General features: G+C 34.7%; 1 protein-coding gene and 1 non-coding gene across 2 annotated transcripts; both read right to left on the bottom strand.

Moving 5' to 3' along the window:
• Positions 1-2,478: 2,478 nt before the first annotated feature.
• On the bottom strand, positions 2,479-11,574 carry LOC114240351 (uncharacterized). The gene is made up of 13 exons (XM_028170868.2): positions 11,433-11,574; positions 9,467-9,713; positions 8,737-8,914; positions 7,906-8,051; positions 7,164-7,465; positions 6,528-6,787; positions 6,241-6,439; positions 5,900-6,169; positions 5,605-5,799; positions 4,714-4,869; positions 4,278-4,503; positions 3,176-3,366; positions 2,479-2,965 (listed from the first exon to the last, which is right to left on the bottom strand). The coding sequence occupies exons 2-13, from the start codon at positions 9,700-9,702 to the stop codon at positions 2,829-2,831; spliced, it is 2,496 nt and encodes an 831-aa protein (XP_028026669.2). The 5' UTR covers positions 9,703-9,713; positions 11,433-11,574; the 3' UTR covers positions 2,479-2,828.
• Positions 11,575-14,051: 2,477 nt separating this feature from the next.
• TRNAS-GCU (transfer RNA serine (anticodon GCU)) lies at positions 14,052-14,133 on the bottom strand. Its single transcript has one exon. It is a non-coding gene; the product is annotated as a tRNA-Ser (tRNA).
• Positions 14,134-14,524: the final 391 nt, after the last annotated feature.

Below are 14,524 nucleotides of genomic sequence, written 5' to 3'. Positions count from 1 at the left end.
GTTGTCTATGTAGTTATAACAATATTTTTTAAATTTGTTGGTAAAAATCTGGTTTATTCGAAGCGAAATTGGGAATAAGTCTTTAGTTGAAATAGATAAGCAATTTAATATAAGTAAGTCAATTTTGCAGAGACATGTAACAAGATCAATGAAATCTCAAGGTGGACAAAAATGTCTAAGTAATACATAATAAAATATTTAATATTCGTTCAGAGTGGGGGGTATTCATCTGATTAATCCATGGAATAACCGACACACCTAATCTCTTAACCCAGATAGAAATATCAGCCCCTAAGTACTTACCAAGAACGGAGAAATATAAACCGTTTCTAAGAAAGCCTACTATATATTATTATGTATAAATATATATATATTTTGTTGTTAATGCACTGTCGATTGCACCTATAATTGAGGTGATGTCTGCCATGTACTTTTGTCAGTTTTTAAATTTTTTTTATTGATGATCACTTTGTTGGTGCAACTAAATAAATAAATTAATTAAAACTATATATAAAAATAAAAGTAGTGCCAACCCTAGCAAATTTCTCATTTCGTCCCAATTAACCGCAATTTTCGGGTAAATAGGGATTACACCTATTTTTGCATTTTTTGCTTAAACTGGAATGCTAGTTGCTTAATTTTAAATTAGACAACAAAGATGCCCCCAAGACTCAATCATTTTGATCCTGATATAGCATTATATACATCAACAACTACCTTAAAATTGCTCATAAAGTTGGAATTTGTCCCTAATCGCCCCATTTTACGGTACTGTTTATGTCTAACTTTTGTTCTTGACGTCTGTTGTCAAATTGAGAATAGATTAAATATTTTTTGTCTTTGTTAATATTTTTTATATAGTCGGATTTTTAATTAGACGAAGCCAGCTGACAGTAGCTAATGTCACTTTGTGAAATAATGTTGCTATATTTAAAGTAATAGTGATGCGTTCAGTTCTCGTTCAATCACATAAATGAACAATGAGTGTGAAGAGTTACTCATTAATTTCAAACTATAAAAGAATATTATTTATATTTTACAATAAAATTGTATTAAAGTGATCCAATATAATAATATGTTACTAGTAGTATGTAACTACAATCAGTTTTTTTTATTTTCATTACCTATGTACCTATAATTGTTATATTTTATACATCTATAGTTTCAACTATATGATGCATTGGAAATAGGACAGTCTTACAAGCTTCCTCGCAATGTTTTTCTTAATGTTTAAAACACTCGGTATTCAGTACAGGTAGATACCATAGGAACATAATGTTTCGTCGAAAACTCGTTGGTATGTACAAAGCACGGCTAAAATTCGAACCCCGTGCCCGATATCGGCAGTTCGGCACACTAACTATTCACTAGACAATCGAGGCAATTTCATTAATTCAGGAGTTTTTTCAATCGTTCACTTTGTCACAACACTATTTTTATTTCATCAAAAACTGACAACACAGTAAACGTCAGTTTACTTCGTCTAATAAAAAATCCGACTATAGTGTAGTCTTGGCGAAATTTGTGATTATAGAAGTATAAAATACAATCATAATAATGTACAAGCTTACAATTCCAATTAATTATTGTCGAATTTCGACTACCTACTGCGGGACCACTAGTAACTCCTAATTTATCAGTGTTTACGAATATGTAGATACAGGATCACGTGCCTGTTGTCATGACAACAAATTTACTGTACTTATAATTACGGTAACGTTAAGGTTATGTTTAAATCAAATAACTCGCTTTTGGCCCCAAATTTCAAAACGACCCAGGCCGTCTTGTGGTATTTCACCCTGCCTATTTCTGTAACGAAGTATCTATATCTATACTAATATTATAAAGAGGAAAGATTTGTTTGTTTGTTTGTTTCGAATAGGCTCCGAAACTACTGGACCGATTTGAAAAATTCTTTTTCCATTAGAAGCCGACATTGTCCCTGATGAACATAGGCTACTTTTTTTTATTTTTATTTTTTTTTATTTTTTTGGTTTCATGTGTGTTTTAATGTTTCCGAAGCGAAGCGAGGGCGGGTCGCTAGTATGTCATAAAGAAGGCAATGAGTTGCTCGCTCCGGGCATTTCAATATTGCAATAATTGTTACGTTATACTCGTAATACTCCTTCTAAAAATGAATATTAAAAAAAAACTAATATTTAAATAAAAATACTCTAATAATTAAAAAAAAAAAACATTCCCGCTAAGTTTCTTGCCAGTTCTTCTCAGGACGGAGGCTAGTTATACATAATAAGTGCATTATCTATGACGAAGTAGTAGGTAATGCCTTCCGGTTTGATGAATGGGGCCATTGATTTAGTGATGTGTTTGTACTTCGGTTCCGGTGGTAGATTCTGTGAAGCATAGTTCTTGCTACGGTCAGTGTTAGCACACTCAAGTTGAGCCCCGCGAGCTCACCTACCTAATAACTCAGAACTAATAACATATATAGAATAAAAAATAATACAAAGGCTATTTGTTACAGTAGATTTTATTTATAAAAAAACACGAAAATTGCTTAAAGTCTACGTTTATAATTAATGTATTATATGGAAACTATATCTTGTATAAAATAAGTACAATAAACCCTGTTATATCTGGTTTTTATAATATATATTATAATATTTAATGTTTTATACTCAATAGGCTCCGCCACGCTTTTTGTACAATCTTATTGTAAATTGGAAATCTTAAACTACACGTGTATAAAACAAAATACGATATTCAAAATGAACGATAACTTATAGATTTGTTTTGTGTTAAAAGTAGGTTGGTACTATTACTATCGGTAGGAAAAAATAACGCTTCTCCAAATTTAATACCCGCAGTTAAAATATTGCGAGATACAAAGAAGTCAGAATAATTGCGAGACTGGCTCCTAGACTTGATGCTCCACTAAAACACCCCAGGTCTTCGATTTGGACTTGATATCTGATGTTGTATGGGAATCTGCATACCGAAGCATCTAGAAAAAAACAGTCCATTAAGAATGAACATTTCGTTATGTGAAATTTGTTCAAAAAGGTGTAAGAGGATAAAACACATAATTTGAATGATAGGTATCTAAAAATCTCTTAATAGTCAACCATTACTAGGTACTCAATTAAAAAAGTGACATTTATAACTATTATTAATATTAGTGAAATACCCATATCATTTTGGATGTAAATCATACCTGTGCAAATCGCGCTTGTGGCATCAACACCACCAGTTTCTGATTGTACGGAAATGTGTAGTGGGGGACATGATCCTATGGTCCAAAAACTGTCGCAAGCATTCTGCAGCCTTATTTCAATATTTCCGGTGGAAGCCAAATTCTCACAAGTTATTGCGCTTGGATCAAGTCCTACTATTGTTGTGTTGCGTCTGGAAGTCAAAGAATTTTTAAAGGCATCTGGAATAATACCATCCTTTTCCCGTGGTAACAGCGTTTTTAGACTATTTCCAAAGCGATCGCCTACCGGCACTTATTGGTGTGGGAGCGGATTTGTGAGCCCGCACGGTTAGGTACCACAATTACATTCACGAGTACAATATTTAATGTCCTTTACGTCACAAAACTTTGTAAACGTAAACAGAGTCTAGATAGGGTAGAATGGAAGGAATTGGCAAGCACTGTCCGTTGTTCTGTTATTGCTGAGTTTATCGTAATTACTTAACCCGTGAACTGCGTTGTGTATTGTGATCAATTGTAAACTCTAAATACCAAGAGCATTAATACTTTTTTGCCCGGATTCCTCAGAAAGAGCGTGATAATATTGTCGGTCGCTCCTTTGAAATTTCTACTAAATTGTCAAGTTTAAGGGTATTACGATGGTCTTTCAAACCTATTAAAACCGGGTGGAGCATGAACTTGTCTGCCCATCTTTTGCAATTTAAATGAAATTATAGAAATCTAAGGAATATTCAACTATGTTCACGTAATAACTGAATTAAAATATACACAGATACGTATATTTATATGGGTTTTAAATTATATATACTGGTCCACTGGTGGTAGGACCTGTTATGAGTCCGCACGGGTAGGTACCACCACCCTGCCTATTTCTGTCGTGAAGCAGTAATGCGTTTCGGTTTGAAGGGTGGGGTAGCTGTTGTAACTATACTGAGAACTTAGAACTTATATCTCAAGGTGGGTGGCGCATTTACGTTGTCGATGTCTATGTGCTCCAGTAACCACTTAACACCAGGTGGGCTGTGAGCTCGTCCACCCATCTAAGCAATAAAAAAATAAAAATTGCACGAACACATAATACTAATACATATATATATTATACCTTGGTTGAGCAACAGCTCTTGAATGACACACAACAAGACTTCCAGCCCCACTCGCACTTCGAGAAATTCTGATTCTTCTGTTATCATTGTGTACATAAAAGTAATTGGGACTAACGGTGTAGAAATTAATATAACCAGGTTCCACGAAGTCGTCAAACTGTCTCGTGCCTGACAATTGATCAACAAACTGTGAACCACAAAGAGGATTCACAATTCTTCTTCCAACTGCAATAATAAAATAATGTTTTGTTTAAATCTACTTATTTTTATATTCGTTTTTAAATTAGTTGTAATGTGAAAACGCATTTGTTATTAACTTCACAAGACACACACATAAAATTACATTTTAATATTACAAACTACAATTTTATGGTACAACTTTAGAATAGAAATAATGAATTGCATGCTAAAAAAACAGTAATACACAATCCTTACCTGACTGAATTCTTTCCAGGACTGGGCTCATGACTATTGGTACGTTTGTGCCTGTTGTAGCCAAAGATACCGCCCTGATGTCGTTGTGAATATCACGCACCAAATTCCATATGTTATCGAATTGATTCGTAGCAGTTGCAAAAAGAAGCCTCAAATCTAAATTCAACAAAAAGATTTATCAGTGATCATGACTGTAGGCCTTTTTTAAATAAAGTAACTCAGTAGTCAAAGGATCTTAGTCGCAATAGTCGTAATTTAGCAGATACGATTACTGCTAACGTAATAATCTTCACGTATTTTCCAATATAGATGCTTGAATCATTAAAGCCTCTATATTACCATGCTCTATATTATGCACCCACCCCGAGACGTGAGTTCTCAGTCTCAGTTTTATAAGGGCGAATTTACACTCAATCGAAAATAGTTTTTATAGCGGTCAGGATCTTCATCTGCTAATTCAGAGACTGACTTCATTGCACCTAAATGCCTTCTTGTTAACCATCCTCGACTCTACCATCGTCTTTTTCTTTTCTTGATAGTCTTTTTTAAAGTTACATTGAATATAGCAAAATATAGCTTTGATGCTGATGGCGCCATGGTTACTGCGATACTGTGGATTTCGCGACACTATTTTTTTTACAAAATTACTTTCGCATATATCTAAACTACTTTCGTGAAACTGAGCCCAACATGCATGACAGTAATTTCGTAATGTAAATTCCTATTCTTCAAATTAAATCGCATTACTGCTTCACGGCGAAATTGTGGTGGTACCTACCCGTGCGTACTCACAAAACCTTCTGTCACAAGTAAGAGAGGTATTTACGGTAACCGACTAAAATCAGGTAGGACCTAAGCTCATTTCACTAAATGGTTAACAAAAATAATTACCCGGAACTGTTTCATTAAGAAGTCGGGCTTGTTCAAAAACTATTTCATTGTTCTGTAGATGACCGGTATTGATAAGATACAACACTACAGTTGAATTTCCTCCTACGTAATTTCTGGCGCTTTCATTACGAAGTTGGTCTTGCATCATTATCCTGATGTTTGTCAGACTAGTTTGCAGATTTACTCCATTGAGCACTGAAATAAAAGTGAAATTAAATATATATTTTTGTGGTCGGTTCAATAACCGACAAATAAAATTAACAATTAAAATCGCAATTTTTTCTTTCATACTCACTTGATTGATGTGCCGCTAAAGTGTAATTGGAGTGGAATTCAACTTGCGAAAAGGTTGTGTTGACAACAACACTACCATCAAACGCATTGAGCAGGGTGATGCTCGATCCAAACTTGTCTACTTCTATTGAATCCACTAAATATGCAATGGCCGGATACACTGCTTGGTATGGCCATGATGAGTCAAGAACTATATACAAATTCGTTTTTAATCTGTAATCCAGGCTCGTTGCTATTGAGGTAACACAGCTTAAGTCGTTCAAATTGCTAGCTAAAATAAAATGTTAATAACATTAATAAAGAATAATCGTAATTAAACATTAGTATAATTTAAAATCTTACTGGAATATGTTTGGAAATTGGTGACTGCGCTGTTCACTAGTTGCTCGAGACCACCCATTATAGTTCCTCTAAGTGGCATGTTCGTATCAAGAGCGGCAGCAAAGGCAAACGTTTCCCCAGCTAAATTTTGATTTGTGATATGCGTTTGACTCAATTCGCGACGGTTACATGCACGAAAAGCTTGACTAAATATCCCATTCTGTAGATAATAAATAATTAATATATTCAGTTATTAAAACAATGCGAACAGAATGATTTTAAGAACGCTGTGTTTTTTTTTTAATTACCCGCGGTGAATAATACATGTCCAACAGCTGCGACAGTCTCAAAGAACTAAAAGTTCCTAAAACTGAGGTTATTGCACTGCCGAGAACAAAGCCATCGATGCCTCCTCTGATTTCTGGATCGGTCATTTCTATGTTGACGCGGCTGTGAATCATGAAGTGTCTAGGCGCTTGAGTGCTATTCCAGTTTCCTGCTGTACCGATCGAAATTGATGAACTGCCTCTTTCAGTTCCTTGAATAAGAATAGCCTCAGCCAAATCGCCTGAAAAAATTGTTAAATAAAGTAACATGGAATGCGAGAAATTTGATGAAATTTATATTTTATTGTTGTCTTCTCACTCACACAACCCCGAATAGAACACCAAACATAATTGCAACTTGAACTAATATGGAAAAGTCGAAAAAGACATTTTGTTATTCACGTTTCCTGCTCTGAAGCAGTTTAATATATTTTTTAATATCTATCCATATAATTACTACGATTATAATTGTATCTGACTTTATCTTTTGTTTTTATTTCTTTGTAGGATAAAATGTGTTTGCTGGTTGTATGGACAAAAACCAACATTTTTAAATTAAAATAAGTAGTAAGTAGGTTTGTAATCATTAACATATTTTACAATTCCTTGCCTATGTACCTGAGAGTGTTGCTGGATACAGTGAAGTCACAGTTTGTTGGACATTCGGATAATTTAAAACAGATCCTTTTGCAAGTTCAAGAACAGGAACCTGTTGTGGTTGAGCACCTGCCGCAATACCAGCTATGAGGTTTCCCCCTGATACAGCTCCCCATTGGGAGAAAATCACTCCATCTAATAGTGGGCATTGACTTTCTCCGAGTAATTGGCGTTCAGATTTAAGACTACCGTAATTACTAGTATACTCAACGTCACTGTTTGGATCAAAATTCCGCATTTGTCCATTTTTATCATTAGTTTTTCTGAAAAGAAAATTGTTTATTAAATTATTATTTATTTCAATAATTGCATTCGTTTTTAAATGTTAATGATAATTAATTTAGAATACAAAGAGTCTCGTCTATTTGTAGGTACTATTATTTTAATTAATCAAGGGAAAGGTGTGTTTGAGTTTTAAATAATTAAATAATCCTGTCTTTTTCTTCTCCCTGTTGTTCTCTGGAGGCGCCGGAGTCCGACATAACCCGGTCTCTTACCCCCCTTGACTGGGTATCCGTAAATGGATTACACAGCGTTAAAAAAAAATTAAAAAAAAAATGATGCGGTGACCTTGAAAGGGTAGTCGGTAAGAAATAGACGGGGAGAGCTGAAGACTGTGTTCTAGTGGTGTGGATTTGGAGAGACCTATGTCCAGCAGTGGACGACGGTGAGCTGATGATGAATTACGAAAGTTTACACTCACAGTACGGAAATATCTAAAATTTCAACGTCATCGCTAATTGATCGTCCTGTTCTTAGCGCACGATACTGTGACAACTGGTTACAATTGCTTTCATCTCCTCTCAGTCTTGCGTCAACGGTTGTCGACAACATGTGATGTAGAGTGCACTGAAAAAGTGTTTAATAATTATGTGGAATCGTTTATATTAATTGCAAAATTATGGCAATGGACCAGACGACTCATGCCAAATCCTGGTGCAGCACGAAAAGAGGACATATTACACCGACCCCAGATATTTTTTTAATATATTTTTTGTTATTGCCCTTGTCGTGTGGTGTGGCCCTCATCTGATAGTGAGTAGTTACCGTCTCCCATAGACATCAGCAATACCAGCGGCAGAGACAAGCCGCTGCCTACATTATGTCATATTTTACTGATGGTAGAACCTCTTGCGAATCCGCATGGGTAGGTACCACCGCGATGCCTATTTCTGCCGTGAAGCAGTAATGCATTTCGGTTTGAAGAATAGGGCAGCCGTTGTAACTATACTGAGACCTTAGAACTTATATCTCAAAGTGGGTGGCGCATTTATGAGTGCATTTACATAGTAGATGTCTACGGGCTCCAGTAACCACTTAAAACCAGGTGGGCTGTGAGCTCGTCTACACATCAAGAAATAAAAATTAAAAAAGTGGGATAAGGGCAAGTAAAAGTAGAAGATTTTTTATAAGTCGTAAAATACACATAATACCTAACGCTTTTACTCACTGCTTCTATTTAATTCAGTTCAATTTACACAGATGTATATATTCGATCCTTAATCGGTAATATATTTTTTTCTAAAAAACCAACCTTGAGCACTGAATTAACAGTTGTATTTCCAAGTGTCTGCAAATTACTAGGTATGAGTCTTGTTAGTAGCAGCCTGTGACGGTGAAAGGAGTGGAAGGTTGGTGCAAATGGTATTACATTCGAAGATATGGCTAAATTACCTTCCGGCTGGTGAAATTCTATACCATCTTGGCGGTACCTGCAATTTTAAATTTTCAACTACTATAACAATGTTTATTAAATTTAAATAATTAGTCGTTATTTAGCGTATCTATGGTAATTTAGGTACCACTAAATGAATAAATGATTTCCAAACCAAAAAACAAGAAGGTACAGCAAAAAATAGGACTATAACATAGCGATAAAAGGTGAAATTCTGTGATTAAAAACAAACTTTTTACAAAATTGGGATAAGATCAAACAATAATATTTTACAGCAGTTATTAAAAGGATCTTGAGTATTATTTCAACCAGCAGACTACAAGCTTGTAAAAATATTTCAACACGAATGTCCAAAAAAGTATTTTAATATTCTGAGTTTTACTGTATGAGAGTTTGTTTTTTAGACCACACTTCTAAATACATCAACAAGTTTAGATGTATGAAGTATCATTAAAATCTTTATATCATCCCGACACTGACTGGTTATTTTTTTCATTTATTTTAGAATTCATATATTTAAGTTGTTCTTCTAAATTAATAATAGTTTTAAAAATGAATAATTAAACTATTGCTTGACTGGAGTACTTACGTGTGAAGAAGTAACGCGGACAGTTGTCTTAAATCCATGTTCACATCAGGATTATCTTCGATTCTACGAATGATGTCAATGAGAACAGGAATTGTGGTTGGAGGGAGATTGTTTCTGTTTAACAGTATGGGATCAAAATAGCATTCCCGTAGCTCTGGTGCGATACTGGACTGCGCTGTTAGTTGTCCGTGGGTAATATCCACAACAGCTACCATAAAGAATGGTAGCCAATACATCGTGATGATCTCTGGAAACAAATAAAAACGAAATTTTAATCAAATTCTTTACTGGTGGTAGGACCTCCTGTGAGTCCGCACGGGTAGGTACCACCACCCCACCTATTTCTGCCGCGAAGCAGAAATGCGTTTCGGTTTGAAGGGTGGGGTAGCTGTTGTAACTATACTGAGACCTTAGAACTTATATCTCAAGGTGGGTGGCGCATTTACGTTGTAGATGTCTATGGGCTCCAGTAACCACTTTACACCAGGTGGGCTGTGAGTTCGTCCATCCATAAAAAGCAATAAAAGAAATCAAAAAACTTAATTCAGGGTTTCAGTGATCGATTTTTGAATAATACAGGGACGGCTTATATGAAGCAACAGTGATATTAAATTTTTAAACATAATATAGGTATTATCGTTGTTGTTGTTGAACATTTTTCTCAATGAGTTTCGGCGATCGTGATCGTGACGAGCAATATTGATATTTACTTAAAAACGTTAAATCGCGTTATAATAAACCTTACTAATTGGATATGTACCCGTGAATTCTTGGTATACTATCAAAAGGTATCTGTAGCTTTGAAAAGTTTCGTGAATGTAAGGTGTTTAATACTAAACATAATTTAAATTAAGAATATAGTTTTGTTTAGCACCTCTGAAACAATTCTCTGGCATTCATATTAAACGTTATCTATATCGATGACGAATTACAAAAGGCATTCATGATATTTTATCAATTATGTTACAGGTACCTACTAGTTACAGGGAGCGGCCGAAGTGCCTTCTACACATTTGTGAATTGTTGCCTACTAATTGGTACTATTTAACTTTTTTTATTATTGATTAGATTGTTTACAAGCTCACATCCCAGCTGGTGTTAAGTGGGTACCGAAGCCCGTAGACATCTACAACGTAAATGCCGCCACCTACCTTAAGACATGAGTTCTAAGGTCTCAGTTTTAACAGTTACTTTGGGACTTATAAATAAGAATATAAGAATATAAATAAATACATTGTATATTTTATAGCGTACAAACAAATTTCAATAATTTAAACGCTATTTTATAACATAATATGACCAATAGAATGTTGCAATGTCGTTGATTAAAAAGAAGCACGCCGAAGCGTTAGAATAAAGTAATCGTTATCGAATTAGAATTGGAACATTGGTTTATGTATATTTGCATGCTCTAGTTTTGATAAGGGCTCAAAAGATACAATTCTAACTATGAACGTAGAAAATTTAGTTAAGTTAAACACCATCAAAATGTTATTGAAATAGCATAACGAATTAAAAATCTGGAGTGCAGATTTTTTTTTTATTGTTTATTATATCCGTATTTGTCGAAGTTTACCGAAAGTCGACCATATCTACGATTCGATTTGTATCTCAACCGGGAACTCAGTGACTAATTTTTTTTTAAAGTAGGTACTATTAACAAAATCTTAATTTTAAGATTACTAAATGTAAGCGAGAAAAGAATACACTGATCATTGATTAAATTTCTTGATACAATGTACTTAACATTGTATTTGCTTAAATTATGTCTGGTTAATTCACGCACTTGTTTGTTGACCTTGATCCACTTCGGTAATTGGGCTACATGTGACTTTTGTACAAAACGTAAACGGCCTACCGGCTTGAGCTCCTTTTCGTTTGAAACTCAATAATACTAACAAATCAACTTCTAAGCTTTCGCGATGCAAGGATAATACAAAAATACTACGAATGAAATTCGACTTACATTCGAGAAAACTCCACACTTAAACCTCTTTAAAACAGTACACTAAACACGTTTATCATTCACGAACGTAAAATGAAAACACAAATTTTCTCCTCCGTTATTTGTTTATGAATAAAAAACTCGCAACTCTTGTAAGGGCCTCATTCGGTCCGGACGCGCCCAACACATAGCCAACTTGTAAAATAAAGGGTGCCAGCTATATCTACGATAAGATAATGAAAGCAGGTCTAGATAAATTTGTAACGAATGATAGCCATACGAGCTAGAGCCGTCCGTATCTGTTTTTGCTGGCGATTACAACGATAACGGCTGATTAACGTGAAAACTGTGCTGAGACATTCGAAATAAATGCGGATTTATGACAATGCACCAAGGATTCCGTATTAACATTATAAATTCACTGGTGGTAGGACCTCTTATGAGTCCGCACGGGTAGGTACCACCACCCCGCCTATTTCGGCCGTGAAGCAGTAATGCGTTTCGGCTTGAAGGGTGGGGCAGCCGTTGTGACTATACTGAGACCTTAGAACTTATATCTCAAGGTGGGTGACGCATTTACGTTGTAGATGTCTATGGGCTCCAGTAACCACTTAACACCAGATGGGCTGTGAGCCCGTCCACCCAAAAAAGCCAAAAAAAAAACTAACTTTTAACTGTAACTTGACCGGGAATAGTACTTTTCTTTATGAATGGTACCCTGTTTTTTTTTTCATGCGTCTAGTAAAGTGTATGCATAATTTCATCAGGTTTGATTGCGTTGTTACGACTTAAGAACGTCACAAACTCTCAAACTAACCAACAAACACACCCGCTTCATCTTACAAAACGTGATATTGTAATAAAAATTTGTTATACTCTAAAAAAAAAATTATAGAAAAAAAAAACGTGATAAATGTGATGTACCTACGTGATGAACAATGACTTCTAATCAATAGAAAAAAATTAGTTAAACAACAAACAAGCTGAACAATTGTGATTATGTTAACATTGTTGTCGCCCTACTAGTAAAATTACTTTGAACGTTATTGAAAATGTGAACTTTACATTTCTCATACAGCTGCACCGGATGGATAGTGCATTTTTTAACTATACCAGATGTGATAATATTTACTTCTTGCATTATATTAATTTAAAGGCGTACAAAGTTTTTTCATTACAGCTTACATAATATGGGATAGAAGGAGTAGAGTCGGGCTAATGTTATACAAAATATTCAATAATACAGGATTAAATTAAAATGAAATCGACAAAGCGTTAAGGTATAGATCTAAAGCCGAATTTACATTACGAAATTAGTGGCGTGAAATTAATTTCGTGACATTAGTTTTACCAACAGTTTCACGTGTAATTTAATACTTTCGTAATGCATGCATTAATTTCATGCATGAAAATTAGTTTCGTGCCCTGCGCGATTTTTTGGTGAAATTAGTGTCATGCAACTAATTTCATAGCGTAGACGCGACGTGAAACTAATTTCGCGAAAAGGCCTGCGCTGTGCGGGCGCGTGTATTGTTAGTTCGGACGCGCTTCAAGCGTTGAAAATGGCAAACCAACGATGGAGTACAGAAAAATATATAGATCTTATTATTGAATATCAATGACAAGGGTCCCGAAACACCTACAGTAAAAAATCAAAATTATCTTCACTCATTCGAAAATAGCTTTTATAACTCTCAGGATCTTCATCTGCTAATTCAGAGACTAACTTCAATGCACCTAAATGCCTTCTTGTTGACCATCCTCGAATCTACCACCTTTTTTTTTTCTTGATAGTCTTTTTTTAAGTTTATAGGTATATAAGCATTTCTTTAGCTACATTGAATATAGCAAATTATAGCTTTGATGCTGACGGCGCCATGGTTACTGCGATACTGTGGATTTCGCGACACTAATTTTTTAACGAAATTACTTTCGCATATATCGAAACTACTTTCGTGAAACTGAGTTCAACATGCATGACACTAATTTCGTAATGTAAACTCCGCATAAGACTCGCCATTAAAATATGCTTTGTACGAACTGCTATGACGTTCTATATTTTAACTTTCAATTGTTTTAAATTTAGGTCCGTGAGCTCTTCATTTATTTAGACACAAAAGTCGGTCACTAAGCAACTTGAGTTTTCTCTCGATGAGTTATCGCACTTTTGGTCAATATCATAGTCCAGCGGGTCAGTAATTTTCATGTTAAGTTGTTCATACACAACTTATATGTACATACAGCTCTTGGGGCTCTGTCTACTGATTTTTTTTCCTTCAACGTTTATAATTAATTACCTATGTTTTCTAAATGTCAATTGTCGTTGTAATGCGACCACTAAATCATTCTGGAACCATACGGTGGACTACTAGAGGCCTAGTCCACTTTCAGTTCCTTTAGAACATGCATTTATGTTTTTAAGAAAAGAAGTGAAAAAGAGAGAAGATGTATAATAACTTAATTTTATTTAATGCCTTCTGTGTGAATACCCAGTAGATAAAAATCGAATTGAATTTGAATCAGGGAGATGTTTCTTACTTTTACCATAATAGAAGAATTGTTAAAACAGACTTTTTAGACATACATGTTTTAATTTAGGATCCTGTATGTCTAAAATCGATTCAGATTTATAAAAAATACCGACGAGGATGGGATTCGAACCCACGCGTGCAGAGCACATTGGATTAGCAGTCCAACGCCTTAACCACTCGGCCACCTCGTCATGTTCAGTTAACGCATAAATAGCTAAATAGTACTTATGTGTTAGTATAGACAAATTTAATTTTAAACTTAGTAATAATATGCATATGAATAATGCTAAAAATTTAATTAAAACTCACATGATATATTATTAAAATTATGATCTATGTTACGAAAGTTCATTGATAACAACGCCATCTAGCTTACTACATCAAAACTAATTCAATTTTTCGTTCTGAAATGGGGAGTAGGTGCATAAGGGTTTTGACATTTTTTTAAACTAACCTACTGTATTGTTAAAAGTTTAATCTACGGTGTTGAGTGAAACTTTGATTTATTAAAATGTTTAAATCGAAGTCGTGCGATTTAAGCCTCCTCTGGAAGTAACTGTTTGAACTAATACTCATTGTTTT

The sequence above is a fragment of the Bombyx mandarina genome, chromosome 05 (assembly GCF_030267445.1).
Source record: "Bombyx mandarina strain Sakado chromosome 05, ASM3026744v2".
In the NCBI taxonomy this organism is placed as follows: domain Eukaryota; kingdom Metazoa; phylum Arthropoda; class Insecta; order Lepidoptera; family Bombycidae; genus Bombyx; species Bombyx mandarina.
Note: the sequence above shows the minus strand (reverse complement) of the source record. Positions and strands in the feature narration are given on the sequence as shown.